We start from the raw sequence: 14,231 nt of genomic DNA, 5'->3' as shown, positions 1-14,231 counted from the left end.
CACATTGCTCACGATTCATCAGCCACTGATATTGGATCCGTCATCCGTCAATCAAACGTCTGAGACACACACACAGAGCTCGGTCTCGCCTCAAGCTTTGAATATCCCGCCCACTCGATAACGACCAATCAAATTCGTTTTCCTTACTCAGGTAAACTCGTGTTGCAGCTTGTGACAACTCGGTGCAACAAACAGGACAAACGGCCGTTTCTGTACACCTTTAAGTACTTATCCGGAGGATTTGTACTTTACTTAGATGCATTAGATTTCTTTGGTACTTATTACTCTTACTTGAATACATTTCCAAGACAAATATTTTAATTTTTACTCGAGTTAATTTCTAGGAAGGATGAAAAATACTGGTTACTTTCAGGTCTGCTCTTTTTCTTTTTTTTCTAAAATCCTATTGAACACCAGCTGTGTTTGTCTGTGAAGGAAACCCTAAGCCCTAAAAGCAGCACATCAGTGCAGCTGCTTTCAAAGAGTTCATTCTCAGAAACAAGAGTTAAAAGCTCCTTACATTCATTTAGAAACAATTAGAGTCATTCATTGATGTGGAAAATAAGACATTTACTCTTACTCTTACTTTTACTTAAAGTAAATTTAAAAGCATGTACTTTTGGATACTTAAGTACCTTTAAAAGCAAGTACTTTTTTACTCTTACTCGAGTAACATGTCGACTGAGCTACTTTTTGTAACGGAGTACATTTTGACCAGTAGTATTTGTACTCTTACTCAAGTACTGGGGTCGAGTACTCTGTCCATCTCTGGATATTGATGTTCTAATAAACCAATCAAACTCATCTTATTGTCAGACCCACTAACAGGAAGCTGTCTGCACAACTTCTAAAGTCAAGAAGAACAACTAAAGGCTCCAGACCGGTCCCTCACTTTGTCACACAAACTTAATGTTTTATGTAGGAAACAAAACACTGTAACGTGTAAATTAATTAATCTGACCTTTATTTGGCCTCCAGGACACTGAGACTCATTTACAGTGAAGACAAAGTAAAAAGTCAGAGAACAAAAATAAAACAAAACATGAATAAAATCGTCACCAATCATGAAATACTAAAGTAAAGTTGTACAGTTGTGTTGTGTGTGTTAATGTGTGTGTTAATGTGTGCGTCACTTCCTGGTTTGTGTGCAGGCGCATCACGTGGGGGAAGTTTGTGAACTGCGGTCAGACGTGCATCGCTCCAGACTACATCCTGTGTGAACCGTCCATCCAGGGACAAGTGGTGGAGCGCATCCGCCAGACGCTGCTGGTAACGAGTCCTCGCTGAACTCACCGGACTAACACGCTGTGTGTGTGTGTGTGTGTGTGTGTGTGTGTGTGTGTGTGTGTGTGTGTGTGCGTGTGTGTGTGTGTGTGTGTGTGTGTGTGTGTACCTGTGGTCTCGGTCTCGCTGACCTGACGCTTGACTTGTCACCAGGTAAAATGCAGAAATGAGGGCTCATCCAGTCGGAGATGTTCAGTGCATCCAGTCTGGGGCCTTTAGTCGTTCTTTCTTTCTTTCTTTCTTTCTTTCTTTCTTTCTTTCTTTCTTTCTTCCCTTCCTTCTGTTTTTCTTCCTTTCTTTCTTAAATTCCTTCTATCTTTCTTTCTTCCATTCCTTCTTTATTCCCTTCCTTCCATTTGTCTTTCTTTCTTTCATTCCTTCTTTCTTCCATTCCGTCCGTCTTTCTTTCTTTTTTCCAGTCCTTCTTTCTGTCTTTCTTTCAATCCTTCTTTATTCCCTTCCTTCCATTTTTCTTTCTTTCTTATTTTCTTCTGTCTTTCTTCCTTTCCTTCCGTTTTTCTTTCTTTCTTTCATTCTTTCTTTTGTCTTACTTCCCTTCCTCCTTCCTTTCTTTCTTTCTTTCTTCCCTTCTTCCTTTCCTTCCTTCTATCCATCTTTCTTTCACAATAAAGCGAGGGACTGGTCTGGGGAAGCTTTGCTTCTGCCTTCGCCTTTCGCCCATATTGATCATGAAATTTTGACTTGTTTGTGTATGTTTATGTTTTGTGGAATGGACGAATAAATCATAAAACTCTCTCTCTCTCTCTCTCCGTCCGTCTCAGGAGTTCTACGGTCCTGACCCGAAGTCTTCTCCCGACTACGGCCGCCTCATCAACCAGCGCCACTTCAGCCGCGTGCTGAGCCTGATGGAGGGCTACAGCCCCGTGGTGGGGGGGCAGAGCGACGCCTCGCAGTGCTACATCGGTACAAACTCACAAGGCTTTTTGCCTTTTTATTTGATATTTATTTATTTGACAGACAGGAAAGGGGGAGGCAGAGAGAGGGGGAATCCGAACCGGGGACACTCACAGTACATTTTATCTTGTTTTTAATTGAACTCATTGAGTGCCGCGCTCCTTTCCAAAGTTTTAGTCAAGTGTACAGGCAATTTAGACCATTTTTGACGATTTTTGTAGAGCCACAGTGTATTCTATATTATTGCCACCAACACATACTGTGGCTCATTTGAAAGGTGAAACTTTATGCTTCAGATGCCCAGAAACCGTTTGTTTCTACGTGCCTCCGTTCCTGAGAAAACTCAAGCTAAACATGGCTGGGTTTCACCAAAATCCCTGCTTTTTTTCTAGAAAAGGAGATACAGCGTCTTTTATGAAGCAAAAAACCAGAAATCTCGTTTTTGGCGCTCAACACATGGGAACGAAAAACGAGAAATTACGTGGTTGGCACTCAACTCTGTGTGTGTGTGTGTGTGTGTGTGTGAAGCCCCCACCGTGCTGAAGGACGTGCCCCCCCACTCCAGACTGATGCAGGAGGAGATCTTCGGGCCGCTGCTCCCCATCGTCACCGTGAGCGACATGGACGACGCCATTCGCTTCGTCAACGAGAGGGAGAAGCCGCTGGCGCTGTACATCTTCTGCTCCGACAAGAAGGTGAAGCAGCTCTCCTCTTCCTCCTCTTCTTCCTCTCCTTCTTTTTCTTCTCCTTTTTTGTCTTCTCCTCCTCTGTCTTCTCCTTTTCCTTCTTCTCCTTCTCATTTTCATATATATACTGTATATATATAAGAGTAGATGACTCACCTGACACTGCTACCCAATGACACACGGCCGCCATCTTGGCTCAGTCAATTCTCTCCCTCAGAGCATTAGGTTCATGTTCTACTAAAATAACCAGAACTCGCTCAGTTTTGGTTTGTTATTAACATCAGAAATGCAGTTATGATACTGCTACCTAAAATCATGAATCATTTTAATCATGTACTTTTCTATGACAGAAAGTAACAGCGTGTTCACACCGGGCGCAAGGCAAATTTTTCACGCAATAAGATTACATACAAAGTCAATGTACAGACACAAATGGACGTGAATTTGTGCCGGCGGCGCGAATGGTGCAGCGCGAATGAAGCGAACACGCGAAATTCACCTGTTCAAAATATTGAACTCACGCGTAATATTCGCGCGAATGCTGCGAGTAAAAACAAATATTCCAGCGGGCAAACTCGAGCGAGTAGAGCGAGGCGAATATATTACTCACGCCCAGTGTGAATGCACTGTAACACTATAGTAACATTATGCAAATAGTTAAAGTAATAGATAGATACAGACAGAATTTCACAAAGTTATAGATTGTTTTTTTGGTGCAGACTGGATCAGCATCTACTGCAGCCAGAGTCCAAAATGGCCGCCTGTGAGTTACATCTGCGTGTAGTCCGGTCTACGCCCTGGTTCTCCTTCATATTCTCCTCCTCCTCCTTCTTCATCTTTTCCATCTCCTTCCCCTTCTCCTTCTTCTCCTCTTCCTCCTACTTCATCTTCTTTTTCTCCTTCTTCATCTTCTTTTTGTTCTCCTACTTCTTTCCCTTCTTCTCCTCCTCCTTCATCTTTTCCTTCTCCTTCTTCTCCTCTTCCTCCTTCTTCATCTTCTTTTTCTCCTTCATCTTTTCCTTCTTCTCCTCTTCCTCCTTCTTCATCTTCTTTTTCTCCTCCTTCTTCCCATACTTCTTCTCCTTCTCCTTCTTCTTCTGTCCCCTCCTTCCCCTTCTCCTCCTTCTTCATCTTATTTTTCTTCTCCTCCTTCTCCTACTTCTTCCCCTTCTCCTTCTCCTCCTTCTTAATCTTTTCCTTCTCCTCCTTCTCCTCTTCCTCCTTCTTCATCTTCTTTTTCTCCTCCTTCTTCATCTTTTCCTTCTCCTTCTTCCCCTTCTCCTTCTCCTTCTTCATCTTCTTTTTCTCCTTCTTCTTCTTCCTCCTCCTTCTCCTTCTTCATGTACATCTAATCCCCCTTCTCTCTCTCTCTCTCTCAGGCGGTGAAGAGGATGATCGAGGAGACGACGAGCGGCGGCGTGACGGTGAACGACGTGATGATGCACTACACGCTGAGCTCTCTGCCGTTCGGCGGCGTCGGTGAGACGGCGAGCAGCGGGACGACGGATCACTGATCACTAGGGCTGGGCCAAAAAAATCGATTTTTATATTAATCGCGATTTTTTTCTGGCGATTTTTAAAAATCGATTCTCATATGATAATCGATTTTTTTTCGATTGGGACGACCAATCTTTATTATACGATCATGTATTCTGTGCCATTACACTCGACAAAGTCAAACCGGCCTGTTGTGTTGGTTTGTTCACAGATATCTATGTGAACAAACGAACACAACAGACAAACTGATGTGATGTGTGTATTGTTTTTTATGACTTATGATGTATTGTCAAGTGTTTGGTTCAACCTGCTCTTGTTAAGGAAAGAAAATCACAACAATACTTAGTAAAATCGAATCGCAATATAGTCCAGTCATTTTATGAGAAAAGGTTAAACAAATTGCAACAGAAGCAAACTCATCTGATTTTGTATCCTCAACATGTCCTGAGTGAGGGAAAAAAAGCCCCGAAGAATCCCATTAGGGGAAAGTTTAGAAAAACACCCAAACATATCCCATTTATACGCATATAAAAAATTTTTTTCATGTGAATAGGGTAAAATTTTTAACCTTTAGATATCTCCATGAAAATTACTGAGTTGATTACTTACGTTAAGACAAACAAAAAATGTATGACAAGTTTTTTGAAATTCTTTGTTAACATGAGCAAATTTGCATAGATTTGCATAAATTCCACTGTTTTGACGGTCCCTATATATATGAAGTTGCAGTTGACTCCATTGGTCAACCGTCAAGTTGACAACTTTAAATTTCAAGATGACTGCAATTTTTCAAGACAGCCACATCCTTAGTAGAGCAGGTATGACATGCTCCGTCTCTATTAATGCTCATGGGCCTGAATTGGTTCCATTCCTTTTTTAACTGTAATATCATATTACAGTTAAAAAATGTCTTGTTCAATCTTGTCAACATATTAACACGATTGAACAAGACATTTTCACCTGCTCTACTCAATGTTTAGATCAGGTGTTGTATGTATGCAAATTAGCCATACGTAATTGGATTATGCACTGTTGATGTGGCTGTCTTGAAAAATTGCAGTCATCTTGAAATTTAAAGTGGTCAACTTGTCGGTTGACCGATGGAGTCAACTCACTCCAATTTTCATGCCGGTACCACCACAGCAACTTCATATATACGTGTGCCGCCAAAACGGTGGAATTTATGCAAATTTATGCAAAATTGCTCGTGTTAACAAAGAATTTCAAAAAACTTGTAATACATTTTTTGTTTGTCTTAATGTAAGTAATCAACTCATTTTCATGGAGATATCTAAAGGTTAAAAATTTTACCCTATACAGGTGAAATTTTTTTTTTATATGCGTATAAATGGGATATGTTTGGGTGTTTTTCTAAACTTTCCCCTAATGGGATTCTTCGGGGCTTTTTTTCCCTCACTTAGGACATGCTGAGGATACAAAATCAGATGAGTTTGCTTCTGTTGCAATTTGTTTAACGTTGACCCCTTTTTTGGCCTAAAATTACTGGACTAATACTTGTTTAATCAGAATCGCAATTGAAATCGAATCGGGACCCAAAAATCGTTAGAGAATCGAATCGGCACAAAAGCGTATCGGCCCAGCCCTACTGCTCACTAACCAATGAGAAGCTCCGATCGGTGACTCATTGATCCGTGTGTGTGTGTGTCTCGTCAACAGGTCAGAGTGGGATGGGCCGTTACCATGGCAAACACACCTTCGACCAGCTGAGCCACCAGCGGGCGTGTCTGATCCGCTCGCTGGGCATGGAGAGCGTGAACCGCGCCCGCTACCCGCCGCAGGACCGGCGCCGCGCCCGCCGCGTGCGGCTGGCGCTCCGCACGCCGCTGATCGACACGTCCAAGAGGACGTTCGTCTGGGCCGTCGTCGCCACCGTCGTCGGCTTCGGCCTCTTCATCACGCTGCTCGTCATCCTCCTCATCGCCGCCGGACTGAACTGCACCTGCTGGTACTGGAGGGGCTTCTACAACTAGAGAGGAGGAGGAGGAGGAGGAGGAAGAGGAGGAGGAGGAGGAGGAGGAGGAGGAGGAGGAGGAGGAGGAAGAGGAAGAGGAGGAGGAAGAGGAGGAGGAGGAGGAGGAAGAGGAGGAGGAGGAAGAGGAAGAGGAGGAGGAGGAAGTGCCTGAAGCATAGACATAGAAACGTAGATGCCGCGTTCCATACTACCGAACAGCGCCACCATGCGTCTGCTGGCCGCCATGTTGTGCAGGACTGAAGTTCTAAAGGTTGTAACCCCAGATTTTGATTAAATCTACTCATAGGCGTCATTTACGCTGGGGACGTCAAGAACGACAAACACCAAATTAACTACATTATCCTAGAAGCAGCTGAAACAGTGTGCACGGCGCAGAGCTTCCTACACGCCACCGGAGCCAACTCGTAACAATGTAGCTTCAATTAAGTAGTTCTCTTCTCAGACTCTTTCTGTCATCTCCCGCTTTGCACAAAGAGGGATTTCAAGACGCACCACGGTGATTTGCTTAATGTTTGGGTGCAACAAAGTCCCTGTTAACAAAATCAACATCTAATCTGTCCCTTCAAATTAAAGTTAGTGACTGTTTGGAGCAGCAGCTGACAGTGGCAGTTTCCTCATCACTAAACCTGAGCCACCATCCGATCCTCCCTCCCTCACTCACGTCGTGACGACGGGACAAAGTCTCTTATTGTAGCTATATTCTGTGTCTTTCCTCTCTTTAACCGTCTCGTTTCAGTTTTTGCCCGGTCAACCTGCATCTGGTGCATCTGCTGTTTCTCTCACGCTTGCTCACTCGCCCACTCTTGATCCGCATATAAATGAATATTAGCCTATATAAAAAATAAAAAGGAAAACACACAGACGCGCAAATTGAAATGACCTACTGTAGTGTAGTCTAACAATTCAGTGACCTAGAGCTGTAGATCTGTAGATATCCCCAAAGAAATTTAAATCAAACACAACTGGACTTGGTTATTTTGTCTAGGAAGAGGTTTCGCCTCTCATCAAAGAGGCTTTATCAGTTCATGTAGCATCTGATGCGTACATGAACTGATGAAGCCTCTTTGACCTGGACAAATGAGAATATTCACAGGCTTAGACATTCTGTGTCCTGCACAATATGGCGGCCCCGCTGACGTATCGCCAGATATAGAACGCGGCATCTACGTTTCTATATCTATGGCCTGAAGACCTTCACAATAGGAGCGTGAAACAATTTATGACCATAACCTTTAGCTCTAACGTGTATTTGTTTCATTTTGTATCTGATGAACCTGGTTCGACTCAACACACTCTCAGAAATTAAACCAAACATGTATTTTGTTTTTGTTTTTGTTACCAAATAAAAAAGATAATTGATACGTTACTAATTTAACTAACTAACTTTATTTATATGCACTTTTCCAACAGAAACAAAACTCATTAAATCAAAAACAACGACAGACGACACAGTTTGCAAAAAAACAAGATGTAAAATGGAGCCGTCAGCTGCAAAATGATGAATAATAGTAAGTGAATACAGATGAAATCCAGATGTTTTTCTGCTCCGGCGCAGTCACAGTGTGCGGCCACCAGGTGGCAGCACAGAGCTTCTCTACAAATCAACTGATCAAATCGTGTTTGTAACAACTTTATTTACATAATAACAGGAAACAGTTAGGGTGACCAGATCTCAACTCGGATTCCAATGCATTGAGATAAAATAACTTCTATTCTGCCCCTCAGCTCATAACATTACTATAAAAACATGCAAACGTTATATTATATATAACATGTATTTTATTTAAATTCAACTTTCTCATGTTTTCTCATACAAAGAAAGATGAAGCTTTCATGCTATTTCACAGTTTGTCTCAAGTTAACGCACATTAACGATGTACAGTCAGACAGAAAAGGCAGTCGAGGCTTCCTCTGTCTTTGTTATAACGGGTTCATCTTCTTTTCCTCGCTGCGGTCGTTCTCTCTCTTTCCTCCACGCTCACTCTCTCTTTATGTTGGTGGGCGGCTCTTTAAAACGTTGATTGATGTTCATGTCGTATCAGTGCGTCGGCCTCTGATGAGCTGCCAGATGTTAACACAAACCAGGAGCCTGTCGACAGCAGTGGCTGTGGGACAGCGTCTCGATCTGTGGGACGTGTGAAGAGCCAAGGAAACGTGGAACATCTGGCTGTACAGCTGCACAGCAGGGACAGGTAAAAAGAAAAGGTGTGAACGGTCCAAAAGTGAGCAGTCCAGATGGGACCGATCCAGATGTGAATGGCTGAAAATAAATGGTCCAGATGTGAACAGTCCAGATGTGAACGGTCTAAAAGTGTACAGTCCAGATGTGAACGGTCCAGATGTGAACAGTCCAGATGTGAACGGTCTAAAAGTGAACAGTCCAGATGTGAACGGTCCAGATGTGAACAGTCCAGATGTGAACGGTCTAAAAGTGAACAGTCCAGATGTGAACGGTCCAGATGTGAACAGTCCAGATGTGAACGGTCTAAAAGTGAACAGTCCAGATGTGAACGGTCCAGATGTGAACAGTCCAGATGTGAACGGTCTAAAAGTGAACAGTCCAGATGTGAACGGTCCAGATGTGACCGGTCCAGATGTGAACGGTCCAAAAGTGAACAGTCCAGATGTGAACCGTCCAAAATTGAATGGTCCAGATGTGAACAGCCAAAAGTAAACTGTCCAGATGTGACCGATCCAGATGTGAACGGCTGAAAATAAACAGTCCAGATGTGACCGGACCAGATGTGATAAATCCAGTTGTGAACAGTCCAGATGTGAGTGGTCCAGATGTGCACAGTCCAGATGTGCACAGTCCAGATGTGTATGGTCCAGATGTGTTAAATCCAGTTGTGAACAGTCCAGATGTGAACGGTCCAGATGTGAACACTTCTCGTCACCTGACACATTTCCACCGTTGATGAATCACAGCATCCTCCGCTCTCTCCTCCGTGTTACCGGGGTGCTGTTGCCATGGTTACCGCTGACCAGCTGGAGTACACACCACCTCATTATTGCGATTACAAAACGCTGTAGTTTCCTGTGGCCCTGAACGCACCACGGAGCGACGACGTTTAATAAGAGGAAGTCGTTTCTAACATCTGGAGCAGAAAACATCCGTTCATCAACAGGAAGTTCATCGCTCTGTTGTTTTACTTTTTAACTTTATCTCATCATGATAAAGTTTCCTCCGAACACAGTAAAGGGGTCGCTCCGAGGTCGGCCGTCCTCTAACGACAAACATGACGATTAATTAATTAATACAGAGAGAAATAGTCTGAATCAGGAGTGTCAAAGTGCGGCTCATGGACCAAAACCGGCCCGGCAGAGGGTCCAATCCGGCCCTCGGGATGAATTTGTCAAGTGTGAAAATTACATTGAAGACAAATTTTTATCAAGAAATGTCAGGTTGTTCATATGTTTTGTTAAAGATTAACTCTATTAACTGTAAACGTCTTAATAATTTAGTAAAACAAAGGAAAATATTCAAAGTTCTTTTATTTTTTAGGTTATCATCAGCTGTTATTTTGCTGGTCCGGCCCAGTTGAGATCAAGTTGTGCTGTTTGTGGCTCCTGAACTAAAATGAGTTTGACATCACTGGTCTTCATAAATGCAACAATAAATCCATCCAAAGATGAATGAGTTAAGTGTAACCAGAACTGATCCGGTTCTTCAATCAAACTCACCTGGATCATCTCTGGGGTCCAACAGGTTTTGTTTTTAATTATTATTTTTTACACATTAAGGCACATTTGTGGTACAAAGATTGAAAATGTTGATTCAGCTAGCAGGACAAATGAAAAGAAAAAAGAAAAGAGAAAAACAATGTGAGGGTCTTATTCTAGAAGAGTAAATAAATCCAATAAAGAAAAGAGTCTCTGGGCATTTTTGTTTGTCATGTAGTACAAGGATGTTTTGTATATATACACACAGTTAGGGTGACCAGATCTCAACTCATCAAAGACAAAGACTAATAATTATGTGTCAGATTCCAATGCATTGAGATAAAGTCTAAAGGACTTCTAAATAACATTATTATGAAAACATGCAAATGTTATATTATAGGTATATATTATATATTTTTATTTACCGGTAAATTCAACTTTCTCATGAAGCTTTCGTGCTATTTCACAGTTCCTCTCAAGTTAACACACTTTAACAATGTACAGTCAGGCAGAAAAGGCAGTCGAGGCTTCCCCTGTCTAACAATGTGAGGGTCTTATTCTATAGAAGGGTAAATAAATCCAATGAGGAAAAGAGTCTCTGGGCATTTTTGTTTGTCATGTCGTACAAGGATTTTTTTGTATATTTTGAGTTCATTCTTCCATCCGTTGATGTGTGGGCTTCACTTCACCTTGAGGTATTTGCATCTATGAATGAAATGTTTTCCAAGCTGATTGGGGTGCAACAGGTTTTTTTTTTTTTTTTTTTTTTACTGTAATAGCTTTTTTTATTTTCACAATCAGACCGGATATGTGTCCCTTTAAGCCTTTTTTTTGTACTTTATTGACGTGAGATAAGTATAACAGAATTATCTAAGCACATAACATAGCATATGTTGATATTATGCATTATACAGAGAGATAGAGGTGGACAAAGCAGACAGGGCGATAATGAGAAAAGGAAACATAAATGACAATGACAGAACAAATAATCACATTACAAATAAGAAAAATGAAAAAAATAAAATAAAATAAAATAAAAATAAACATTGCCAGATTTAGAAATTTTAAATGTCTTTTATTGTAGTTGCATATTGGAGAATTTCTTGTGTGAAATGATCCAGGCTGGGTTCTGTCCATTTTTTGGGGGGTCCAACAGGTGAGGGGGATCCAGGTGATTAGGCCACGTCACTTCCTGTGTTGGCTTAAAGCTGGACACAACAGGTGTGTGTGTGTGTGTTTGTTTGTGTGTGTGTTCAGTCATGGGGTCCAGGCGGCTCGTTGTGTTCGGCCTCGTGCTCGTGTGTGTCGGGCTGAGTGGCGCGCGGGTCGTCGGTAGCAGAGAGCCAACCTACCGGCGGCTCGCGGCGCAGGAGGTCTCGCGGCCTGAGAGAGGTCACTCCAGGTCTGCAGAGCCGGCGCGCGGACACCAGGTGCAGGTCTACCCGGAGCTCGAGCCGCTCACCTGGAGCTTCCCCGTGGACCCCCGCGTGGACCCCCGCGTGGACCCGCCTCTCGCGAGCTCTGAGCAGCAGCAGCAGCAGCAGCAGCGGCCGGACAGGACCGAGCGCGTGGCCGTGCGGTGCGGGGAGCGCGCGCTGCAGGTGGAGGTGAGCCAGGACCTGCTGGGCCGCGGCCTCGTGGACCCGGAGCGCGTGACGCTGGGCGGCTGTCCGGTGAAAGAGGTCGACCACCTGGCGCACGTGCTCGTCTTCCAGTCCGACCTGCACGGCTGCGGCAGCACGCTCGTGGTAGGACACACACACGCACGCACGCACGCACGCACGCACGCACGCACGCACACACACACACACACACACACACACACACACACACACACACACACACACCTGGGCCCAGTTGTTCATCTCATTGGATTTTTTATTCATTTAATCGATTGGATCAAATCTTGAAAATGTTTCAAAACTAAAACAGTTTCTGAGATGAGATGAGGTCCAATGTTGGTTTTTAATCTGGATCAATCCCTCAGTTTGTGTTGTTCAAAACTTTTTAGTAGGATCGGTAAAACTTTGATCCAGAACATCAGGATTATTCTGATCCCAGCAGTTTGGTGGATTCAGGAACAAAATGTGATTTTAAATTACATTCAATCTGGTCAAATAACATTTACAATGTATATTTGTGTGAATATTTATTGATTTATATTTTGCACCTGATTTTTAAACCATTAAAGTGAAAGAAATAAAGTTATTATTCCACAAATTAAGGACTTTTCCCCCAACTACTGGATATATAAATGAAATTTTAAGTTTGAAATGCATGAAAAATATTGACAATGCATTTGTCTAATGTACAAAAACAGCACAAAACAACACACAACCCATTTTCAAATAAATCCCTGCGTGTGTCCATGCTGCTGTTCTCATCAACCTTCAGTCTGACACATGCAGTTACATTTAACTCATTATCTGGATTTGTTCATCTTGTAAAGTTTTTATTCGGATCAGACTGGTCCAATCCAGCTGAGATAGATAGATAGATAGATAGATAGATAGATAGATAGATAGACGCTTTATTGTCATTGTAAAAGAAAATACAACGAAATTGCCAGTGGCCTGCAAACAATGCAAACACACAAACATTAGGGGTGTCACGATTCGATTCTTGATTTTTTTCTTTCTTTCTTTTTTTTTCTTGCAGCACAGAGGCCTATGCCATTTTCAGACTAGTCTAGTCTACGACCATTGGTTTCATTCATCAAATTTTGTACAGTAAATCTTATTTCAAAAGATGGGCTACATATAAGTGATGATTAGGCATTATGGTCACATTTAGATAATTTATTTACAATATAAAGGTAACAATTTTACCGTCGATCCTCTCTTTGACTTCGATGCTCGAGACCATGACGTAATTTCGATCGATTTCGATAAAAAAATCGAAATCGTGACACCCCTAATATACACAAAAAACACATACACAACCATAAAGATGATTACATGACCCTGGATGGTGAAACTAGAGATTACAACACGTTGATCTCCTCTCACCTGCTGCTCTTCCTCCTCAGATGACCGACTCGGCCTTCATCTACGCCTTCACGCTGGTCTACGAGCCGGCGGCGTGGAGCCGGAGCGCCATCATCACGCGCAGCCAGGGCGCCGTGGTCGGGGTGGAGTGTCACTACCCGAGGTGACCGGACCGGACCGGGACCAGAGGAACCAGACGGAGGACCGGGCTGTGGTGTTTGTGTCTGTCTGTCTGTCTGGTGGAGAATACTAATAAAGTTTTATGGGTTCAAATCATTAAGAGTACCTTTGTTGCTTTACTTTTCCGTCTTGTCTCACTTCAATCTTGTCTCGTATACCAAGAATTAGATCAGATTTTTCAAAATGCTTGTGGAGCTCCGCTTTCGTGCTTCACCTGACATGACAGTCTGCAGCTCCTCAAGGCCCAGTTGTTCAAAAGGTGTCACCTGGATCAAAATAATCCAGTTTTAAAAGGGTCATGCAATCCGTCTTTACTTTCATCCCAGTTGTTCAGAGCACAGCTGGATTGGGCCAGTCTGATACAGATACAAACTTTACAATTTACACTTTAAAATCCAGGTAATGAGTGTTAATGTGACAGGTCTGTAAACAACAGGCAGGGGAGACCGGGGATGGTTGTAACTTGTCTCAGCTCCCATAACTTGCATAGTGTTCATGGTAGGGTTCTCAAATTTGGACACAGAGTGCCCTCATTTGTCCACTACAAATAGCAGTGCCTTAAACTTCTCAAAGTATATTATATCAAAGGGTTCACAATTTGATGTCAAATGCAAGGAGTGCCACTATTACAACCTACCCCACTACCAGGGTAGGTTGTAACACAACCTGGGGTCAATTGTAACAGTGAGTTTAAAAACTGAGACCAAACCAAAAAAACATGCATCTATGTAAGTTTATTGTGCATGTTCCAACACTAAAGCATCTTTCTATGGTTCAGTATGAACAAAAGGAACTCATCACTGATGGTTTAATGAAGAACAGTGACAGTGGTGTGGATGCTAATGTTAGAAAGCTTCTTAAAGAACATCCTCTGATAAAACAGATGAAAGGTGAACATGTATGAATGGAAACCTTCAACAGGAGGTCAGAAGCAGATCATAATTCATGTGTAATTCCAGGACACTTAGTGACACTTAAAGCAGAAGTAAGTGATATATTTGTGTTAATATAAGTCTTAAATAGTTA

General features: G+C 42.6%; 2 protein-coding genes across 2 annotated transcripts in view; both read left to right on the top strand.

The window, feature by feature from the left end:
- LOC146975399 (aldehyde dehydrogenase, dimeric NADP-preferring-like) overlaps positions 1-6,402 on the top strand; it is a 15,774-nt gene extending 9,372 nt beyond the window's left edge. The window contains exons 6-10 of the mRNA XM_085794790.1: positions 1,152-1,269; positions 2,067-2,208; positions 2,728-2,894; positions 4,265-4,364; positions 6,060-6,402. Coding sequence (XP_085650916.1) covers positions 1,152-1,269; positions 2,067-2,208; positions 2,728-2,894; positions 4,265-4,364; positions 6,060-6,373 — 841 coding nt within the window. The 3' untranslated portion in view covers positions 6,374-6,402. The remainder of the gene's footprint in view (positions 1-1,151; positions 1,270-2,066; positions 2,209-2,727; positions 2,895-4,264; positions 4,365-6,059) is intronic.
- A 4,884-nt stretch (positions 6,403-11,286) lies between these two features.
- LOC146975398 (zona pellucida sperm-binding protein 3-like) lies at positions 11,287-13,224 on the top strand. The gene is made up of 2 exons (XM_085794791.1): positions 11,287-11,786; positions 13,067-13,224. Exons 1-2 carry the CDS (start codon positions 11,298-11,300, stop codon positions 13,190-13,192), a joined length of 615 nt encoding a protein of 204 aa, XP_085650917.1. The 5' UTR covers positions 11,287-11,297; the 3' UTR covers positions 13,193-13,224.
- The last annotated feature ends 1,007 nt before the right edge of the window (positions 13,225-14,231 follow it).

This window comes from Trachurus japonicus, chromosome 13 (genome assembly GCF_045865225.1).
Source record: "Trachurus japonicus isolate A0001 chromosome 13, Traja_1.0".
Lineage (NCBI taxonomy): Eukaryota > Metazoa > Chordata > Actinopteri > Carangiformes > Carangidae > Trachurus > Trachurus japonicus.
This window is presented reverse-complemented; position numbering and strand designations above follow the sequence as displayed.